This window comes from Scomber scombrus, chromosome 8 (assembly GCF_963691925.1).
Source record: "Scomber scombrus chromosome 8, fScoSco1.1, whole genome shotgun sequence".
NCBI classification, from domain to species: Eukaryota; Metazoa; Chordata; class Actinopteri; order Scombriformes; family Scombridae; genus Scomber; species Scomber scombrus.
The window spans coordinates 11,698,804-11,719,871 of NC_084977.1; the positions used below are offsets into that span (position 1 = coordinate 11,698,804).

The window sequence follows — 21,068 nt, forward strand, 5'->3', positions numbered from 1 at the left end:
AGCCAATCAGCTCTTTTCCTGTTCTCCTGTTCCACCTGCAACTCATCAGTTTAGTTTGTATTTAAGTCGTGATTTTCAGTTCAGTTTTGTTGGATGATCTTTTTTTCTGTTTTGCTGTGCCTGCATGCCTGAATCTAATAAAAGTTATTCCTCAATTTTACTTTGCCTGCTGTTCTGCATTTGGGTCAATTTCCTGTAACTCCTTTAGACATCATGGATTTTCATTAGAATGTATCTAAAATGTTAACCTTTGCAGTGTTTGCCTTCTAATCCATCTCAAGACATGATTTTGGCAACCTGAACTTTTTTAAGAATTGTCTGCCACTCTTTGATTACTTGTTACAGCTTTAACACCACTAATTCTTTGTATCCATGATGAAACTCTTTGAAAACCACGTCTTTTGTAAACCCACCAGGATGTTAGCAAATACACTGAAGCAATAGAGACCACAAAATAAGCAAGATTGTGTTCTCCAAAAATTATAAGAACAAGGGTCTAAGGTGTACATTTGACAAAGGACCATGGCAGTCCACTTCGTGCTTTTGCTGTTCTTTGTCCTAAATGGTAAGTAGTCTAATAACTAGAAGCATATTGTGTGTTCTATTCGTGGGGGAGATATAAAATGCCAAAATAACATTAAAAAGTATTTTGTGTTTCAGGAGCTGATGGGTCTCGTATTGTTGGAGGCAGAGATGCTCCCCCACATTCACGCCCCTACATGGCCTCACTGCAGTTTCGAGGTGGCCACAACTGTGGAGGAGTGCTGGTGAGAGAAGACTTTGTGCTCACAGCCGCACATTGTGAGATATCAAGGTAAGAATTCAAAGACAGGCCATTCTTTTTTTTCTTTTTTCTTTCCAGCAATAATGTAAATACTTTAACAACATAACTATAACAGATACCTGGAGATTTTAAACAATGTCAACACTTTTAAAAACCTCTCCTGACACAAATGAATTAGGAATGTGGACTTCTATGAGAACATGCAGGTCAATTCACAAAGTAGACAATATCTTGACCTTAGTTGTTGTGTGCAACATTAATTCATTGCAACATCTGGTTTCACTTCATGTCTAATCAATAAAAAATTAACTTGCCTGGTCTGAATATTTGCCAGACTCCGTGAGTAATTAATCACAGTGAATATTACATTTTATATTTCTTTTTTTTTTTAAACTGAAGCTAACTTGCTGAACAATTAGTAAAACTTCTTGTTGGTGCATTCCATGATAAATTTCTGCCATCTGAGGGCTCATAGTCGCCTGCTGAAGGCCATTTCATTCATGAGTAAAAATGCTTTTAGACAGTTAAAACCTGAAGACAAACATGAGAGGCTGCTTTTTGTCTACTTACTCTCAAGGCTTAAATCAATGCATCAACAAGAAGAGTTATAAAACAGCTCCTACTAGTAATTTTGACAATGAAACGTTCCCCAGTGGTGAAATACATGTTTAAGTCACTGCAAGGTGTTGTATTATACTCAAATGAATGGAAACCACCACTGAATAAAACCTTAGGTCATGATCTGAACATGTTAAGTATGTTTTCGCTCATATCTGCAGACACAGGGAGGCTGATGTTTTCTGTCAAGAGAGATCATTTAGCAGCCTTAACATTTTATCTAATCTGTAATCATCAACCAATTTTATTTCCCAGACCGTACAAAGTTGTGGTCGGAGTTGATTCCCTGTCAGGTAATGAGTCGACAAAGCAGGAGTTCACCACTGTTAGATCAATTCCACATCCCAATTATGATGGACATGCAAATGACATCATGCTCCTAAAGGTGAGGACACTTTCAACTGTTAAAAATGATAAATGTAGGTGTGACAAATCTGTTCATATTTTGAGTAGAATTCATTATTATTTCTAGTTCACACAAAAACTAAAAATGTGAGACCACATAAATTTGAACACACCATGAATATCCTCCTCTCAGCTCAACCGCAAGGCCAACCTGACATCAGAAGTGCAGCTAATCTCTCTTATGAGGCGCCGTGTAACAAGAACCAGTCGGTGCATCACAACTGGCTGGGGAGATATAGGTGATAACAACACCTTACCAAGCACGCTTCAGGAAGTCAACGTAACCATCATAACACAGAGGTCATGTCGTAGATGATGGGGAATGGTTCCCATCACCGGCTTAATGATTTGTGGCACTGGTTCCAGTGTGTTTCAAGGCTTTTGCTCGGTAAGAAAAAACACTTGCTACACATGAGATCAGTATGCAAACCGATCTTTGAAGATGATGTCTTTAGTGTGTATAGATGAGGAAAGACTTTTTAGGTGTGCAGTTGACAACAATTTTTTGGACATAAAGAAAAAATAATTCAGGTTATTCTAAAGTACACCCACTGTTAAGTGTGTTGTGTCTTTTGTGTTTAAGGGTGATTCAGGTGGTCCATTGGTGTGTGATGGAGAAACAGCAGGCGTGGTCTCCTTCTCTGGCCAGAGATGCGGTGACCCCAGAACCCCTGATGTCTACACGCGCATATCATCCTTCAGGGAATGGATTACAACTGTACTGAACAACAATAAGGAAAATTATGATAAACAGTAGTGCACAAATATGCTGTATTGAATCATATAGTTCAAGACTCTTAAAATCTTTAAAATATAAAGATAGTGCTGTGGTTGTTAAGGCAACATTTTTTGTTTTTGTTTCCACATCTAGTTGTTTTTGCTACACAAAAGGACTGATTTTGTTTAGTATTATACATCATCCACGGGTCAGAGGTCAGACAAACTGTTACTTTTTACTTAACATTCATTCTGAAGATACACAAAGCTGAATATAATAATAAACTAAAAATAAAAATGTATTTCCATGCATTGTAATGAAAATATTGTACCAAACAATGATAGCACCTTCACATGTAGAATAAAACAATGAATTCTATTAGTTGTTACAGCTATATTGTCTCTTACTTCATATCTGCCGCCTTGGTGAGTTGGCCGAGCTTATTGCCATGTGTTATCTAACAACTTGTAGCTTTGAGGAGTGGTGTATTTAAGTATTTGTGCAACAGTTGGCTTGCATTGGAACAATATACCTGCAACTTAGTCATGTCAGATTCATTTTTGGAGCATAAATGGGCCACACTGTACTTGCTTCCTGTAGATAAGCAATACGGGTGGTTGGACAGCAGGAAACGTAATCAGATGATCTACAAATCAGCTGGCTGGCCTATATCTTATCTTTTTATCTGGTCTTTGCCTCAGTAAGCATAGGGTACAGACAGAGTCTGCATAAACTGTTGCACAACTTTGCAATGTAGTTAGTAACATAATAATATAATTAAAGGTCATTTGAGGTTCTGCAGAAGGGAAGTGCTTCAGGACACTAGAACACAGTCAGTTGGGATAAAATATTAAGGCCACACTATGAAATATTTGTGAAGGCCCAGCGAGCAGATATTCCCAATTATTCGCCCATTCTCACTAACCCTGAACATAGGTCAATGATGACTGTGACTAGTTGTCCTGTGGCTCTGTGCATTTATATCACTCAAGCATTCATTAAATATTTCAAGATCATTTGTGATCAAATGTGGTCATCACCTATGCTGACCAATGGTTATAATGGTTTGGCTTAACATTTTGAATAAGATAAATAGGTCTGGGTTTCATTTTTTAGAGATCACACACATGTAGCCTATGTGTTATGTATGCCTTGCAGTAATGAAGAGGACAAAATGTGCTTCAAGCACTTAATGTTGTGTTAGTTTATTTAGCCTACTTGTTGTTTAAATGTACCTAATGTACTTTTTACTGCAAAATGTTATCATGGTCCTATCAGTGGCATCTAATGTGAATGAAAATTAAAGTGTGTAACCAGAAAATGATACTAAAATCACACTTGACAGTAGTATTCCTTTATAACTTTGACACCTCTCTAATGCTGTCTGCCCCTTTAAGAAACATTTTGATAACGAGCGTCACAGAAAGTCCTGACGTCACTTTACCTGTTGAGCTCGGTTGTCTTGTGTCGTGTCGTTTACGTGCACTAATACCGTAATAACGCAAATGCAGTATGCAGCACTATTCACTAGAACTGTAACTCCGGTTCAGAGCCTATATTATTTTAATAAAGACATCAATTCCCAGTATTCATTGCGCGCCTGTTCATGCCCTTTTCTGTGGTCATGGTGATCGGTGGCTCTCTGGGAACCTGAGTCTTTTCTCCGTAACTCCCATTTTCCACAGGTTTCGCGAGATTTACACAGGCGGGTTGTGTGTGGCAACATTTCTCTGCCAGACGAAGTGACCGATACTGATATGAAATCTGCGTACAGGTGAGCAAAATGTGTCTCCAAAAGCAGGATAAGACTGTTAACCACCAGTTGTTGCTGTTGTGTGTTAGCTGCCACCGGGACACAGAAAAGGCGGATGTAGCTAGCCGCCTCCTCTTACCTTACAGTAACATCTGCATTGAGGTAGAGCGAGGACAGACGAGTGTTATTGATAACCTACAGTGTGCAGTGTAGGTGTGTGAGGTTTAGTTCAGCACAGGTGGGCTACGGCATGGCTTGTGTAGTCTACTGGCCCGTGTCATCATATTCAATGTATGTTGCTAATGTAGCTATAAGTTATATGCAGCAAAATGTTACCGACTCCCGTTACATGCTGCAATTTGTCAGATTTTCTGCTGACGTGTTCGCTTGAAGTTGTATCAGTCAGATTTTGTCGCTGGCTTTTTATTTTAAACTTTATCTTAAAGTAAATTTGTTCTGACATATAACTGAGCCAGACAGTGTCGCCTAAGAAGACTGTGCTTCACTAACAGTGACCTCCATGGCTGGAGTAGTTATAAGTAAATTACCCAGGAAGTTATTCCATCATGCTAAGCCATTGGCTGTTGGACTTGTCAGTCTCTGCTCAGCAGACTGCAGCCTGTCACAGGTCTCCTCAGATAGGCAAGCCTTTCAGCTGAAGGAGAGGCCTTCCTCATGTTGTGGCATGCATGTGAAGTTTGACAGCTGCCATACTCAAGTCACATATTAACTCAACATTGCCCTGTCTTTCTCTTATTCAGTAGCCTTTGAATTTTCTGGAGGCATGTCCAAGAAAAGGGGCAGGTATGTAGAAACAAAGCTTCTGTATATGTTAAACCAGTAAAACCATAATGTCACAGTTCTATAAGGAAATGGCACAAAGAAGGGTATGAGCCACTGAAATTAACAAATAGCAGACTTACAGCTGTAATATAGAACAAAAGTTCATATTGGATTTTGGAGAAACTAATCAGCTGCATTTAAGATAGTAAAATAAGTTTGGATATTGTTGCAAATAGACTTTAATAATAAACTTTATTTGAAGTGGCCTCAAATACAAATACTCATGTAAAGAAATACTGAAAATGTTACACAGCCTGATAATGATGAAGTTGTTCTGTATGTGTGAAGTACTGTACACACTGTACTGTGTTTAAACCCTTAATCGCACACAGACCTTCATATTCATCTGGTTTTTCCAGGAAGCGGAGTAGCGGGGAACTGAGTGACACAGTGAGCCCTGACCCCAGCAGCATTCTGGGAGTTCGCATTCAGCATAACTGGCGTGAGAAGGGCAACCAAAGTAAATGGAAAGGAACGGTGCTGGACAGACTTAGCGTAAACCCTTCTCTCTTCATGGTGAAGTATGATGGCTTTGACTGCGTTTATGGCATCGAGCTGTTCAAGGATGAGCGAGTGTCAAACCTACAAGTCCTGTCAGAAAAAGTTGGTGAGTTAAGAGAGGCTTCTCTTTTAATCTCTGCCTGCTACTTTCAACCATTCATGTTTTAGACACAGATAGTCAGATAACAAACTCAGGGTCATATTTTGCCTTATTGCACGTGTGTCCACAGTAAACAACAAAATCAAGATACCTCCAGGGGCGGAGGAGCTAGTGGGCAAAGCTGTGGAGCATCTGTTTGAAAAGGAGGATGGAGAGAAGAATGAGTGGAGAGGCATGGTCCTCTCCAGAGCTCCAATCATGACCAACTGGTATTATATCACTTATGAAAAGGACCCCGTTCTTTATATGTACCAGTTGTGGGACGACTATGCTGATGGAGACCTCAGGATTCTGCCTGAAGCAGGTACTGATAATTTGTGCATAACAAACAGAGATTGATACTTAAAAGAGCTTCATTAAGTCTTTTATAATCTTGCCCGAGGCTTCATAAATGAGATCAAGATTAACCACTATGAGACTTAAATCATTTTTCCACTTTGAAAGATCATATAATTGTTTTTGGCATGGATACCATGTGAGTTCACCACTGAAGTGAACTCACATGGTCCTTATAAAGTGATTTGACTCTCATGAGCAAATGTGCAAAATTCCTTATTTTAAAATAAGCACTTCTTGTTCTCTTGACATGTCATATCAAAAGTGACAATTTTCTAGAAAAAGTACTTTTAATACTTTGAGTTCAATCAGGCAGTGTTTTGTGGGAGAATTAGATATTTATGGTCATGTCTTATCAGTGGTTTCATCACACAACTGTTTTTGGAGCTGTTCAAGAGGAAATGGGTGCGTTTAAACAAGCACAAGCTGCTGCTTCTTATTCAGAATATTCAAATGACTTGGTAAAGTTAAACATTTACAGTTCAATAGCCTTTATGCAAGATACTATGATGTGTAGAACACTGTAAACAAAACTCTGCAGCCTTTATTTTCAATCAGGTCCTGCTCGGTCGCAGGAAAATTTTAATAAAAATAAAAATTAACCACTGCACACTGAACTGACTTTACTGTTACTTTATTAGGATTGAACAACACATTTTGCCTGTAGTTTCACTACATATGGAACATTTTACAAAGGACATGACAACAATAGCCTATTACACAAAATACCCCCCCCCCCAAAAAAAAAAAACATTACAAGGATACATATTACACAGTTTCAAGAAGCTAGAGGCTAAACACATTGCTCGCTCCTAATAAAGTCACAGTAAAGTCAGTTGAGTGTGCAGTGGTCAAGTCTGTAAAAGTCTGTTAAAATGTTTGATACTTTAGTCTGTCAGAGCTTGTCCATGATAATGTTCAGTAAACAGATTAAGAGCTTAACTAGGATATGATTAAAATAGTCAGGATTCATACACTGGTCTTTAAAGTCTTGGGTTTGAAGTATTTGTTTTTTAAATTTCCAGTTCTGTAAAAGATACATGAGATTTTTTCAAATTCATCTGTATATACATCTTATGAGAGAGAAGAAGCCAGTTTTTGCATTTTTAGTGATAAAGTGTAATGACTGGACAGCTGCAATGTACCATTCAAAAAATAATAAGGAACCCTTGTTGTTATGCCCTCTTCGAGTTACTTATAGTAAGTGTTGAGTTACACTCATTAATATTTAAACTGTGACTTGAACTGTAAAAGAAAACAAAATGCCATAGTACTTTCATAAGACAAATTTCATGTTTAATTGTAATATCAAACTTAAAATGATTTTTCCCCCTCCATTGTTCATTTCTTTCTTCAGAAAACAAGCACCTGTTGCCTGCAGACAGGAAGCCAGGAGAGGAGACAGAGAGTCTGGTGGGGAAACAAGTGGAGTATGTTACTGACAAGGGTGTGAAGAGGACGGGTCTGGTAATCTACCAGGTCCCAGCAAAGCCCTCCGTCTACTACATCAAATACGATGATGACTTTCATATCCATGTCTATGACCTGGTCAAAACCACCTAGACATAGTGGACACTTTATGTCACTCTCCAGCCTCCATCTTGCTTCTGTTTCACTCATCATTATAAACTGTTATTTAAAGCCATGGCAGGGTTGAGTAGTAAATGTGCTTTATTGTTCAGAAGAAAGTGCAATCTGTGTGTGTGTGTGTGTGTGTGTGTGTGTGTGTGTGTGTGTGTGTGTGTGTGTGTGTGTGTGTGTGTGTGTGTGTGTGTGTGTGTGTGTGTGTGTGTGCGCGTGTGTGCGTGTGTGTGTGCGTGTGCGCAGCAGAACTGTAGCACCGCTATGCTTGGCTATTTCGAGAAGGGAGAGTCAACTTGTTTGATTGTTGCTGCTCTACTTTATACATTTAAGTTCGGACAGTTGAAGATTGCACTGCCCAGCAGCTCCTATGTGCAGTTATTACTGCACTTCCATCGTTGTCTTTAAGATAACAACTGATTAACTAAGCTGTACAAAAAAAATGCCTTTTAAAGCCACATTTCTTTGGATTATCTAAATAGTTAATAAGCATGCTACAGTATACACATGTTTGGAATAGATCCCTTCCACTGAAGCACTTACTGAATAGTAGGGCCGGTAAATATGAATACATTATTTATGTAGCATTACTATCAAATTCAATGTTAGTAGTGGAAGACATGAATGGAATCAGCGTTGTAAAATCACCATAATGTTATATTTTCAAAAGCCATTCCAGTGAATTTATGATCATGTGGAAACATACGCCTGCACCTTTGTACCACATTTAGTATTGTTGTATCCATGGCTATATGAATTGGCTACATAATAAACTATGTGATTCATGCAGGGCATCTTGTCTTTTAACCTTGAAGGAAGGTTTGTACACAGGCTCTCAAGTCCTAATTTAAACAGCATGAGGAACATCAGATCCTTAGTGCTGTTGATGAAGATGCACTCCCAACTCTGAATTCACAAAATTCATAAAGTGCCTTCAGGCTCGTCATTTTATTGCAATATTGCACATACAGTATCTCTGAATATCTGCGCTCTTAATCAATCATTGCATATGAAGGCTGCTATTTGGTTTTCATTCAAGCTCTTCTTAACAGTATGGTGACACAGCTTAAGGAAAGTTTTGTGATCATCAGTTTATATTAAGTGTTGTGTTTTGATCTTTATGCAGTATGAAAATGTTCTTTAAATATAACACGCATCATCTATGGCTGTGTAATCTCACTGTTAATATTGTGGGGAGCACTTTATTGTATAAAGTTTACATGTTTAGTTTAAGGTATGCTATGTAGTTTCCCCAAAATGCTTTTTCTTTAAGAGCAAATGTGGAAAAATATGCTCTCCATCACATGCATGAAAATAAACAGAAGAGAAAAAAAAAGTTGCAATACATTCAGATGACAGTATTTAATCTGTACAATTTGTGTAAAATGCCTTGTAATTTTACCTGTTGTGGTTATTCTCATTCATGTGAATATCTCATCAAAACACCACCAGCTTTTAGTAAAAGTGTTGTTAATATACATCAATTATAAGCGGAATATATCACAGGTATAATCAACTGACAACTAATTCTGGTTCTAGTCTTTATAACTTTGTCTCTTTATCTTGCAACATGACATTTATGCTTGCAGTAGGTATTTCAACCCAACTCTGTCACTACAGCCTTCCTCATGTCATTCAGGGCATCCCCCTTAGTAAACTAGTCCACCAGTAGGTATACTGTTACTGTTATTTTTGGCTGTTAAGACTCCGCATGCACCATCATCTGAAGAGAGTGCCTGGAGACTTTCAAAACCTCAGTTATTAGGTTGGTAGAGAAGTAACTGTGACTGAATCAAGTATTGTTTGCTTAACCTGCATTAAAAAAAAAAAAAAAAGGTTAACACCGTACATTACAGCCAGTGGGATTGTGGTGTGTTTCTGTGTTGTGTAGAATGGAAATACACATGACTGTATGTGCTCCTTTTTTCACGCTTTCAATCCCCTCCTCCTGCTCTGAAGTTGTAGCGACATCAACAGGCAATTTCTGTCATAATTATTCTGTCATGGGTAATAAAGACTTTTGCACATTTGTGGTGGTGGTATTCTTTAAGCACACTGCCATGATCAACATTCAATATAGTATAGATTTTTTTTTTTACTCAATGAATCGTACTAAAGCATGACATGTTTGAGATTGATGTATTTATTCACAAACGGTGAAACTGCATATATACAGACATCTTCATAACATGATTTGTGTGATTGGAGAACAAAGGGGAGCAAAATATTGTATATTAGACCGTTGAGCAAAGTTAAATTTGTTGGTATACACAGAATGAAAGAACACATTTTTAAAAACATTCTGTGTTTGATTGTTATGTACAACACAACTCACAGCCAATGCCACAATCATTTAGAGAACACAGTACCCACTTGGGAGACAACACTCCTTTTCATCTAGCAGTTTTTCTTTCATGTTGGGTGTTTCTTCTTTCTTCTGAGGGACTACAACTTTTGAGGAGGTAATTTCTCTAAGTGCAAAGTCAAAAGAAAATATTGATAAATATCAGGTTGTCCAGAGAATTCTTGTTCACTTGGTGAGGTCTTTGACGTACTGCAAACCCTGACTTGTGTACTCAGTTGCTTTTGTTGGAGCATCTGAAAGAGATGAAATCGTCCATCGCACTCCTGCAATACAATTAAATAAAAATCAATGGTTTAGGTTTGAGGCATCAACATTACATACAAGGCATTAAAGGTCTTAAGCCAAAAACAGATACTAATCTCAAGGGGGGTACAATTTTCCAAATCAATGATTCAATTTTTCAATCTTTTTTGGAGTGCACCACACTAAGGCCATGTCAAATTTAAATAATTTATTTAAAATGTAATAACAATAACCGTATTTCACAAGTGAATTGGAAACAAACTGTTAAACACAAACAAAAAAAGATCCACTAGATGGCAGAAGATTACTTTACTTTCCTCAAATGAAAAAAGCCAACAATATTAATCCTGCTGGCTTTCTAAAGAGGAAACTAAATTTAAAGTCATGTTGCATTCGTCTCACAACTGACAAAAATGTTGCCACATTGGTGGCTTCAGGGAAGCAGGAGGATTTTCCATCTCTGTTGTTTCTCTATTATTTCTGTCATCAGTAAGCTACATAATGTTGTCTGAAATAATGCTTTTTTCCCCCCTCGTTCCTTCAAACACAAGACACACACAAAAAAATTATGCTAGGAGAATTGCTGATCCTGCTTTTGAATTCGAAGGTTGAAATGCAAAATTCATTTTGATGGATTCAAAATTGTGTTACCCCGACTGATCTCAAAGTCAAAAGTGATGCTTAAATTGATTACTGCATCCATTTAACGCTAGCAGCATCAATGCATCTAATAATTGAGATGCGTGGCCACAATTTCTAATCTGGGCACACTCAAAAACACAAACCCATGACTAAATTTGCACACTCTTTAAAAAAGGATCACAAGCTTATGAATGAGTTCTTACCAGAATTCCAGGACTCAACAGGGGAAAATTCAATCGTAGGCATCGTTGGAAGCTGAGCCTGAGGAGAGAGGTCATTCATTAGTTGGAAACAGTGTAGTACAATGCTTTATAGTTATGTACATTTTATTACACTCAAATTAAAGCTTGTAGCACTTCAAAAAAGTTCAAATAATGATTGAAATGTGAAAGACATTATTTTGGCTGATCAATATTCATTTGCAACTTAACATGAATATATGTGGTAGAAACAGTGCACCAGACCTTCTACTAGCAATAATGATTATCTTTACTGGCAAGTGGGAATAGTCATACTCCAGAATTATAACAGAATACGAACAGTAAACACATTATGAAACACTGTAGGAAGAACATACTGAATCGATACTTGATTATTTACTACTTAAGTCACATAATAGTGTCTACTATTTATGTAATTTCTTAAAAAGCAGAGCTAAAGTAAACTAAACCTGTGTGCTTATTGTGAATAGAGCTCAACAATTAGCCAATTAATTAATTAGTTGTCAACTACTAAATTAATCGCCAACTGTTTAAACAATCGATTAATCTTTTGTCCAAATTCTTTGACTCCAGCTTCTCAAATAAGTAAAATTAATCTCTTTGGGTTGTGGACTGTTGGTCGGTACAAAATACATACCATCCATATAATTAATTCATTACCTGGGCCTGCAAACCATCATTAGAAGTGATATCTCAGATGTGTAAACTATTATTAGTTTGAAGTGCTCATATCTACACCAACTTTACAAGTTGTGACACAACTGAGGATAAAATAAGACGAAAACTAAGAGCAAAACAATGTTTTGACTCCTGTGTAAATGAAAGGAATCATACATTAATCACACAAAACAAAATTAATTAATGTTACGTTTATAAATGTGTACTTGTGTCACTTTAGAAAAACGCCTGGTCTGAAGAATGCAATCTCACCAGACATTCTGTGTTTACAAAAAACCGTCTGTGTGTTTTTTGTGCCTATGCACTGTTTATGCATCTGGCCACTGGACTGATTTATGACCATTACAGGGCAGCCCTGGATCAGAACAAGATGGTTAAGCACTGCATGTTATCAGTACCTCCAGGCCAAAGTACTTCATCCACTCTTCCACGGCAGGTGGAACTACTGCTTTGGCTTTCTCCAAAGCCACTGAGCCCTGCTCACTGCTTCCCAGTAGACCAGAGTCATAGGCAACATACACAGCTCCTCCTGCAATGGTCACCTTGGTGGCCAGTCTGGAAATTAAACAGAGGCACTCAGATAATAGCAAAAAATACGCACCGTAATACCCACCGTAAACCATGTCAAAGTAGCATTAACCTTATTAAAAACAAGGGTACATATTAGTACTACTGCAGTGATGGGCAAATATTAGGCTACAAAAATTAACGCTAGTTAGTTTGTTAGTTTTAAACATTATCTCAGAATGTTCATACAATTCAGAACAATGTCAAAGTCAAATAAATTTGTACAGCAAATAAAATGATTCGCTTAAGTTAATAAAAAGGCAAAGAAAAGATGACAGCTGGAGAGTCCACAGGCAGACTGCGGTTAGTTAGCCACACTGGCTAATCGAACAGTTAGCAAATACAGCAGCAAAAACGTATATGAAACGTAGATGAAATAAGAAACACTCACTTTATAACAGGCAAAATTCTTGCCGCCATGGTCCACAGCGATATGGTTTCCTTTTGAGTACAGTTATTCCAAGTACAGCAAGAATACACCGGGGTAACGTCTACCAGGTTAGCTTAGCTCATGTATCGCTTTAGCTTCACTGAAGGGCAACCCTGCCTTCAACCCTGTGCACAAGTTTTGTGTCAATAAAGTTGCCATTTCAAAAGCCAGCGCTAGGTACGTCAGAGCCGCGTCTTCCATAGACGTATAACTATCTATGGCGTCTTCGTTCTCCTCGGTTTATTTTTTTCTTTGCAGCCACTTGAACCAAGAATTTGACACTCTCATTTTTAAAGGACGGTTATAATAGAATAAATGGGGTGATATTTTAATATCAAACAAATATAATTCTTACATTTCTGAGAAGCAGGCCAAACCTGATTCATATGGGAACATGTTTCAAATTGGTATTACTATGGGGGTAGCATAATGAGGGGGCCCCAACCTTAACACTCATATAAAAAATAACTTTATATATTAGCCTTTATATGCTGTAAAATGTACATTGATTGTGCATGTTTTCTTATATGACTATGGCCCTTCAAATATGTTCTATATGTTGATGAGCATAGACCTACAATATTTGTCTATAAAAGGAATAATAATCAAAATTGCACCGGTGAACATCCAGGGACTTGACATCGAGACAGTGAGGACATACAAGTACCTGGGTGTTCACTTCAACAGTAATCTGGACTGGTCAGACAACACTGACTCTGTTTACAAAAGGGTCAGTGTCGTTTACACCTGCTGAGGAGGCTTGCATCATTTGGTGTGTGCAAGCCACTGCTGAGATCCTTCTTCGACTCTGGTGGCATCTGTGGTCTCATATGTAGTGGTGTGTTGGGTAGGGGGATGTTCTGAGAGGGGGGAAAACAGATTCAACAGACTGATTAAAAGAGCAAGCTCAGTCTGTGGCTGCACCCTACTTCATAGAGGTGGTGGGAGAGAGGAGGGTTTTAGCCAAACTGTCCTCCATCATGGACAACACCTCTCACCCTCTGCATCAGACTGTGAGGGCCTTAAGCAGCTCCTTCAGTGACAGACTCATACATCCCAAGTGTAAGAAAGAGCGCTTCCGCAGGTCCTTCATTCCAACTGCAGTCAGACTGTACAATGCTGCACTATAGTTGCACTTTAAGGTCCTTTTTCTTTGTTTATAATTTTATTGTTGTATATATATATATATATATATATTGTGTGTTATAATTGCATTTTAGGGTCCTTTTATTTAGTTTTTCATTTTATTGTTGTATACATTTGTTTTTTTTTTGTTTTTTTTCTATATCACTATTTTTTGAACTGCTGTAGTCATGAATTTTCCCCACTGTGGGATCAATCCATTTATCTTATCTTTATGTCCTGGGTTATCAGTGAATGGACTGGCTCCGAGTGGGTCTGAGACAATAGACCTGACAATGTGACATATACAGGAAAGATCAAAGCTCAACTTAGTAGGGCGAGGTGGTTCTGAGTTGTTCAGTTGACAATGTTAACTACAAAGGGTCAAGGGGCAGTAATGATCAGTCATTAATCAAGCTACTGTTCCCAGACATCACTTGACTATCACATCTCATTAATTTTGGGTTGATAATTGTTTCACAGATTTGGTGTAATTTTTGACCACTCAGTATCATTTTTAAAAATGTTTTTATTTGTATTGGTAATACATCTAGAAAAGCCATACATATCTTCTATCTATATTTTCAAGTTCTCCAGTTTATGGATGGCATGAGGCTGTGATAACCCTAGAGGTGGGCTGGGACGACGCGTCGACGTCATCGATTACGTCGACGCAAAAACGACGGCAGCGAGTAGCGGTAGCGGCAGCAGCTAATAGTGATGGGCAAACCGGCTCTTTTCAAAGATTCGGCTCTTTTGGCTCGGCTCCCTTAGAAGAGCCAGCTCTTACGGCTCCCAAACGGCTCTTCATTTAGTATCACTCTGAGCGTTCTATATTAGCCTGATTTAGTAATTATGAATGGTTTGTGTATTGGTAAGCAAGTTTTCATTCAGTCTTTTCATGAAAGCCTTATTTGTATGCATTTTTTCCATTACAAAAAAAATACAGTAACTTTTGTTTAACATTTTAATCAAACTGTTAAACACCTGAAAAACCTTGAACTGAACACAGAACAACTGAACACATTGACTTGCTTGCACTCACATCCTCCTCTGTCTCTGCTGTGTGTATCTGGCCTGTACCACTACACTCACTGTCTTTGGAGCGTCTGCCCCCCTTCCTTCTTTCACATAATGGTATGATCCTAGTCTGTCCTCGCATGTGATTGGCCGAATGGTGTGCCCATCAAAATAAACTCCCACCCCTGCCTGCATGGAGTCTCAGCAAACGGACTGCTGAACAGGTGGCTGAAGATTCGGCTCTCTCCGACGGGCATCGGCTCTTCTCGTTCACTACAAAGCATCGGCTCTTAGAGCCGGCTCGTTCGCGAACGACACATCACTAGCAGCAACACCAGTGAGTCAGTTGACTCTGATCAATGTAAAAAACGAACTCGTAATTCAAAGGTATGGGACTATTTTTCCGTAAAAGGAGGCCATTCTGTCGTATGTCAGCTGTGTAAAATGGAGATGGCTTATCATAAAATTGATGCTGTTGTATTTTGGGGAAAACCCCCTTAAATGGTGGAAGGATAATGCAACAAGATTCCCCACACTGTCTGCTTTAGCCAAATCGTAATCAGGGCAAGTCTGACTGCTGAGCATGTTGAAATGCTAACATTCCTCCACTCCAATGCATGACTACATCATGTCTTGGATTAAACACACACAGACACACACATAGACACACACTACACACAGTATTCTTGAGTGAAAAGGCAGAGTGTATGTTCCTGTGAATGAAGAGCACTTTATATTTTGTTGGTTCAAAAAGAACACTGCTGCTGTTTATATTTTATTTATTTTATGTTGATAACATTTTCTTGATAACAGTTTTATTTATTGAAAGTATTTTATTTTATTTTATTTTTTGTTAAATGTTACCTCTGGCGTCATATTGCACTATTGTTTTCATTACTTGAATTTTATTTTGAAATTTGGTAATTTTTGGTAAAAACAATAAAAATATGTTGGAATGAAATTGGTGTTTTTTCAGTGAGATACATAAATTAGCATATGTAAATTGCTATATAAGTCAAATAATGGGAAAATAATCGATAATCGAATCGAATTCGAATCGAATTGAAAAAAATGAATCGTTAGATTAATCGATGCATCGGAAAAAAAAATCGTTAGATTAACCGATTACAAAAATAATCGTCTTGCCCAGCCCTAGAATATGTCATTTTATACAGTGAGGTCAAATAAAACATTTTTTAAAAAGTCTCACAACAATGAAATGGCTGTTATGGGGACTTTTACCCAAGTTATTAAATTTCAAATTCAAATATTCAAATTAGAATAAGTGAAAGTAACATTTATTCTGTACGAAATAAACTGCATGGTTATTGTCTAAAATTGGGATCAGCGTGAAGTGGGCATGTCTGTTAAGGGGAGACTTGTGTGACTACCCAAGATTGTCGTTCAGATATTATGAGCCGAGGGCAATGTCAGTTCTAAATTTGGAGCGTTATTAGCCTCTTCCGGACAAGCTATAACAGAGGGTTTATAGTTGTAAAGGTGCAGGTCCTCTACCGTCCACCAGGGGCTGCTGCAGTACCCTCCACACTCCTACTTCCCACATTGATTAAAGTTCAATGAACCTTTTTATCTGAGACACACCCACTTTTTACGTCTGCAGTCAAGGGGGAGGGAATAGGGATTATATAAAATGCCCTTGGTTTCTTGTGCAAGACAGTCCTGGAATTCTGGGTTTACTCCTGAAAGCCAACCACTTTTAAGAAAATAAGCTAACAACTAGTTTACAAAATGAAAACTTGTACAAAGATCTTTTTAGCTAGTGTAGCTGTTGCTTTCCTAGCTGTCAAGTGGAATGCACCAATTTTCCATGCAGGTAAGAGAAATGCAACTGCAATATCAAAGTGATTCTGTTTTGTGCTTAACTGAAATTGAGGTATATCTAACCCAGTTGTCTTCAACCCTGCTCCTGTAGAGCTACTGCACTGCATGTTTTAGGTATCTCCCCACTCTAACACACTTAATTATAATAATTGACTCTTTATTAAACCCCTTGATGAGCTTCAGCTGCTTGATAATACTGTACATCTCCCCTCACTTACACCCTCCTCAAGACCCAAACTATCCAATAGCTGGTCAGTGAGGTGTAATCAAAAATCTAAGTATAATTACATTCTTTTGAGATATTTTGAAATATTTACGGTCAAATGTGTGTCTGCTATATTCAGACTGTATATCTGAAACATGTATTAGTTAATATTCATTATATTTAATAAAATAACAGTATATGCATGTAAAAAGTCATGAACATACAGGTCAGATAATTAAAGCAAAAAATCAGATAATGGACAGGCTTTTACAGGGTTTATCTGAGTAAAGAGGGGCAGTGACCTGAAAGAAATCAGACAAAGTGCTAAATATTTTCCTGATTCTTGGTGAGATGTATGTAGCAAATAATTATACAAATGTCTGTTTGTTCCAAATGTGTGTTATTTTATTAAAACAATATAGAATTTTTGGGATGGCTCATAAGAGAAGGACAATCAGTAGTACCATAGTTACCATAATATCCCTACCGGATGAAGTTGTATCACTTTCAGGAGAAATGTCATAAAATTCCATCAGTCTTAGTTCAGCAAATTTGGAGCAGGGGGATTTACATGGTCCATTACAAGGTGAACCATATAACTGGGATCAAGCAGCCTTAACTACATGAACATTGGACAACCACACACTGCACTGGACAAAATATCAGTGTATAATGATGATGATGATGAAAGTTCAATGTCTCCCTGGGGGAATTTTGGAAACAAGGCCCAAACCAAGCGAGTAATTGGTGATAATCTGACTTGCTTGTGACTGAGGCCTTATGTCACATCGTAAGGATGCAGCGTTCAATCGGCTTTCAACAAATAATGAAATGATATGGTTTGAGTGAATGGAATATTGTATGTTCACATCCCCTTCAACAATTACAGCATTATATCAATCAAAACTACTACCACAACTTCATACATGTGACTTGACTATATGCTTGACGACGACAAAGCACAACACATGCTGAAATTGTGTCTGTGAATATTAGTTTCACGTCCTTTCCAGTGATTCACTCAGTGATTTTTGTTTACAATAACGAGAAATTAGTCAAAGTTGAGAAATGTCTCAATACACATTAACCTTAAATTAACCTATAGAGGACTTTGATTGGTTTATCTTTTTATGTTATCAGCTTACATGCAGATTTTTCCAGGAAAAAATAGAGATACTGTTTTCATAGAATGAAACTGAAATAACTGGGTCAATATGATAACACTTGATACACATTTTGAAATGACTGTATACAAATGCATATTTACCAAAAGGCACAAACATCTGCCCATGCAAAATACCAGTAGGCCTGTTTTTATTTAATATTTCAAAGGACGCATCAGTGATACTCAAATTGAATGTTTATTTATTTCAGTTGTCACACCTGTGGTTACACTCTGATAGGATTTGTTTTTTTTATTGATATTGAGCAATGCCTTACCCAAAAACTATATGAATTTGTTACAGAATCTCTCAGAGGAGCCAGGGTATTGGTGACTGGGGCCAGTACAGGTATTGGTGAACAAATGGCATATCACTATGCCCACTTTGGTGCCCAGATAATAATTACAGCAAGGAGGGGTAATGTGTTACAACAGGTCAGTGAATCTGTCAATATACATAAATGGACTCAAAGCCCAAACCAATGTTCTGTCCAATGGCTGAACAATTATGCATCTGCATCTGCAAAGTATTATAAAATCTGGTTATTGTTTAATAACAAACTTTCTTTAGTTGGGTGAAAGGACAGAATTACAGTAAGCTAAATATATTCTTATGCTCTATTCTGTAGCAGCATAGGGTATAACATACATACCATATTTATTCTGTTCTTGGCTCATAGGTGGCAGAAAAGTGTCTGAGTTTGGGAGCTCAGAAAGCTTACTACATAGCAGCAGACATGGCCAGTGAATCAGACCCTGACAGGGTGGTAGAGTTTGCTCTGGACAAGCTGGGAGGTCTGGATTACTTGGTCCTGAACCACATTGGCCCGAGCCCCTTCAGCATGTGGGATGGAGATGTTGAACATACCAAGTGGCTGATGAAGGTAGATGAAGCATTTTGATGGTCTACCACCATGCGAATTGTGGGGCAATGTATTTACCTGTGTGTGTGTGTGTGTGTGTGTGTGTGTGTGTGTGTGTGTGTGTGTGTGTGTGTGTGTGTGTGTGTGTGTGTGTGTGTGTGTGTGTGCTTTCCAAAGGCCAACTTCTTCAGCTATATTCAGATGGCTTGGAAAGCTCTGCCCTCCCTTGAGCAAAGTCAAGGATCACTAGTGATTGTCTCATCACTTTTAGGTATGTTTGTTATTTCTTTTTAAGGACATGTTGAAGTAAGCAAAGTATAAATATACAGTACTTACATTATTAATTGCAGACTTTATAATGGATACATTTTAAAAGTGATGGTTATTGTGTTATTGAATGAATAATGAATGATGTGGAATGATGCTTATAGAACCATTCCAGTGTTCTGTGTTTTCCCCCCTAATAACAAATAATGCTGATGATGAATGATGTAAAAAGGGAAAAAATTAGACAAGGCCAAAATTAAATTGAAGTTTAAAAGTTAAGTCTTGATCTTGGAAATCTTAAAAACCTCACGTAGAGGTCCATTTAGTAGCTGTTCGATCATATCACTCGAGCCTAGTTAGCTGGTGGAGTTTGCCCAGTTGTAATGGAGATGTTCAAAGTTGAAATTCAAAATTTTCTAGCACCTTAGGAAGTAATACAAAACTATTTGCTTATGATTGTATGATATGATCCAAAAGCTAAGAGGTGGACTAAGATTGTTTTGTGAAATAATGAAAAATGTTGAATAGCTAAATCTTTTATATTCTATACTTTATCTGATATTTTAATTTGCTTTTTCTTGGCCAACATGATGCCACAAATCATTTAAATAGTTCCCCATTTAGATATGTTTAAAGTAGTCCATGTTTAGATTTGGTTACTTGGTTATTTTGTTTTTTTGGTTGCTTACTCATGAACATTTTCAGTAAGTACAATAGTGATGAATTTCTTAATTTATTTCTATGCAACATATGCACAAATACAATTGTGAGTGTATAAATACATCAATTACATCTGACAAAATTGATAACACACAATACATATTTTAAAATGGCTGTATACAAATGTCTAGTCTAATTACACCTGACAAAATTGAATTATGAGACCTGACTCTTGATGCTTCACAGGTAAAATGCCCAGTCCCTTTGTGGCACCATATACCTCAACAAAATTTGCCTTGAACGGTTTCTTCGGGGCCCTTCAGCACGAGTTGGCTATGAAGAATAGCAACGTGTCCATTTCTATATGTACACTGGGGCTCATTGATACTGAATCAGCTATGGAGAAAGTCAGGTAAGTCAAGTCTACTGTGAGTTTTATAAATTAAGCCCAAATAAAAATGTCTGAGGTACATTTAATTGATCAGTGTTACATTGCTCAGTGCACACTGATACATTTTTGACCAACTGATAGATATTCAGTATCTTTAATAACTCTGTGCAGATTTTAAGATGTGCATTCCACGGTTGTTACTGCAGTTCTTTTTTATATCCTAGGGGAGTCACTAGCGTACCAGCCTACCCTGCCACAGATGCCGCCAAGAACATCATCATTACAGGAGCAACAAGACAGTCGGAGCTCTTCTACCCTTGGTTCACCCAGTTTTTAATTCTCATCAAAGACTGGTTCCCTTCGACCACAAGCTACATCATCCAAAACTCCTATAACTATAACCCATAAAAATGTAATATATTATATATATTAAATATATAATTTTATGACTGTGATGGTATGGATGTCTTCATTTTTATCTAATAGGATGCATTTTATTAAAGTTTGTGATGTACTGTCCAGTAACATAAAGTGTATATTGGGTGTTCCACAAGGGTCAGTGTTTGGTCCCTTTGAGTTAGCAGACACCAAGCTATTAATTGTAATGGAAAGGATCACATATTGGCTTGACAAATCATGTCTGAGTCCTGCAAGTATGTTTGTTTTTTTGTAAAACCACTGCACAACCTCC

At 37.6% G+C, this 21,068-nt stretch overlaps 4 protein-coding genes across 5 annotated transcripts; 3 read left to right on the plus strand and 1 right to left on the minus strand.

Moving 5' to 3' along the window:
* Positions 1-522: 522 nt before the first annotated feature.
* LOC133984979 (mast cell protease 1A-like) lies at positions 523-2,866 on the plus strand. The gene is given in 5 exon segments (XM_062424511.1): positions 523-565; positions 661-814; positions 1,658-1,787; positions 1,941-2,195; positions 2,391-2,866. Coding segments are annotated over 5 exon segments (756 nt in total). The 3' UTR covers positions 2,565-2,866.
* Positions 2,867-4,216: 1,350 nt separating this feature from the next.
* Positions 4,217-9,728, plus strand: LOC133984700 (spindlin-1-like). The gene is made up of 5 exons (XM_062424154.1): positions 4,217-4,299; positions 5,040-5,082; positions 5,481-5,728; positions 5,853-6,086; positions 7,476-9,728. The coding sequence occupies exons 2-5, from the start codon at positions 5,063-5,065 to the stop codon at positions 7,679-7,681; spliced, it is 708 nt and encodes a 235-aa protein (XP_062280138.1). The 5' UTR covers positions 4,217-4,299; positions 5,040-5,062; the 3' UTR covers positions 7,682-9,728.
* Positions 9,729-9,824: 96 nt separating this feature from the next.
* micos13 (mitochondrial contact site and cristae organizing system subunit 13) lies at positions 9,825-12,967 on the minus strand. The gene is made up of 4 exons (XM_062424155.1): positions 12,807-12,967; positions 12,247-12,403; positions 11,153-11,210; positions 9,825-10,327 (listed from the first exon to the last, which is right to left on the minus strand). Exons 1-4 carry the CDS (start codon positions 12,833-12,835, stop codon positions 10,230-10,232), a joined length of 342 nt encoding a protein of 113 aa, XP_062280139.1. The 5' UTR covers positions 12,836-12,967; the 3' UTR covers positions 9,825-10,229.
* A 3,671-nt stretch (positions 12,968-16,638) lies between these two features.
* hsd11b1la (hydroxysteroid (11-beta) dehydrogenase 1-like a) lies at positions 16,639-20,823 on the plus strand. 2 transcript variants are annotated; one of them, XM_062423604.1, is made up of 6 exons: positions 16,639-16,821; positions 18,501-18,631; positions 18,877-19,080; positions 19,237-19,330; positions 20,233-20,398; positions 20,637-20,823. In XM_062423604.1, the coding sequence occupies exons 1-6, from the start codon at positions 16,737-16,739 to the stop codon at positions 20,770-20,772; spliced, it is 816 nt and encodes a 271-aa protein (XP_062279588.1). In that variant the 5' UTR covers positions 16,639-16,736; the 3' UTR covers positions 20,773-20,823. The 2 variants fall into 2 exon arrangements, with proteins under 2 accessions (XP_062279588.1, XP_062279587.1); XM_062423603.1 differs by having other exon boundaries at positions 16,641-16,821; positions 20,602-20,823.
* The last annotated feature ends 245 nt before the right edge of the window (positions 20,824-21,068 follow it).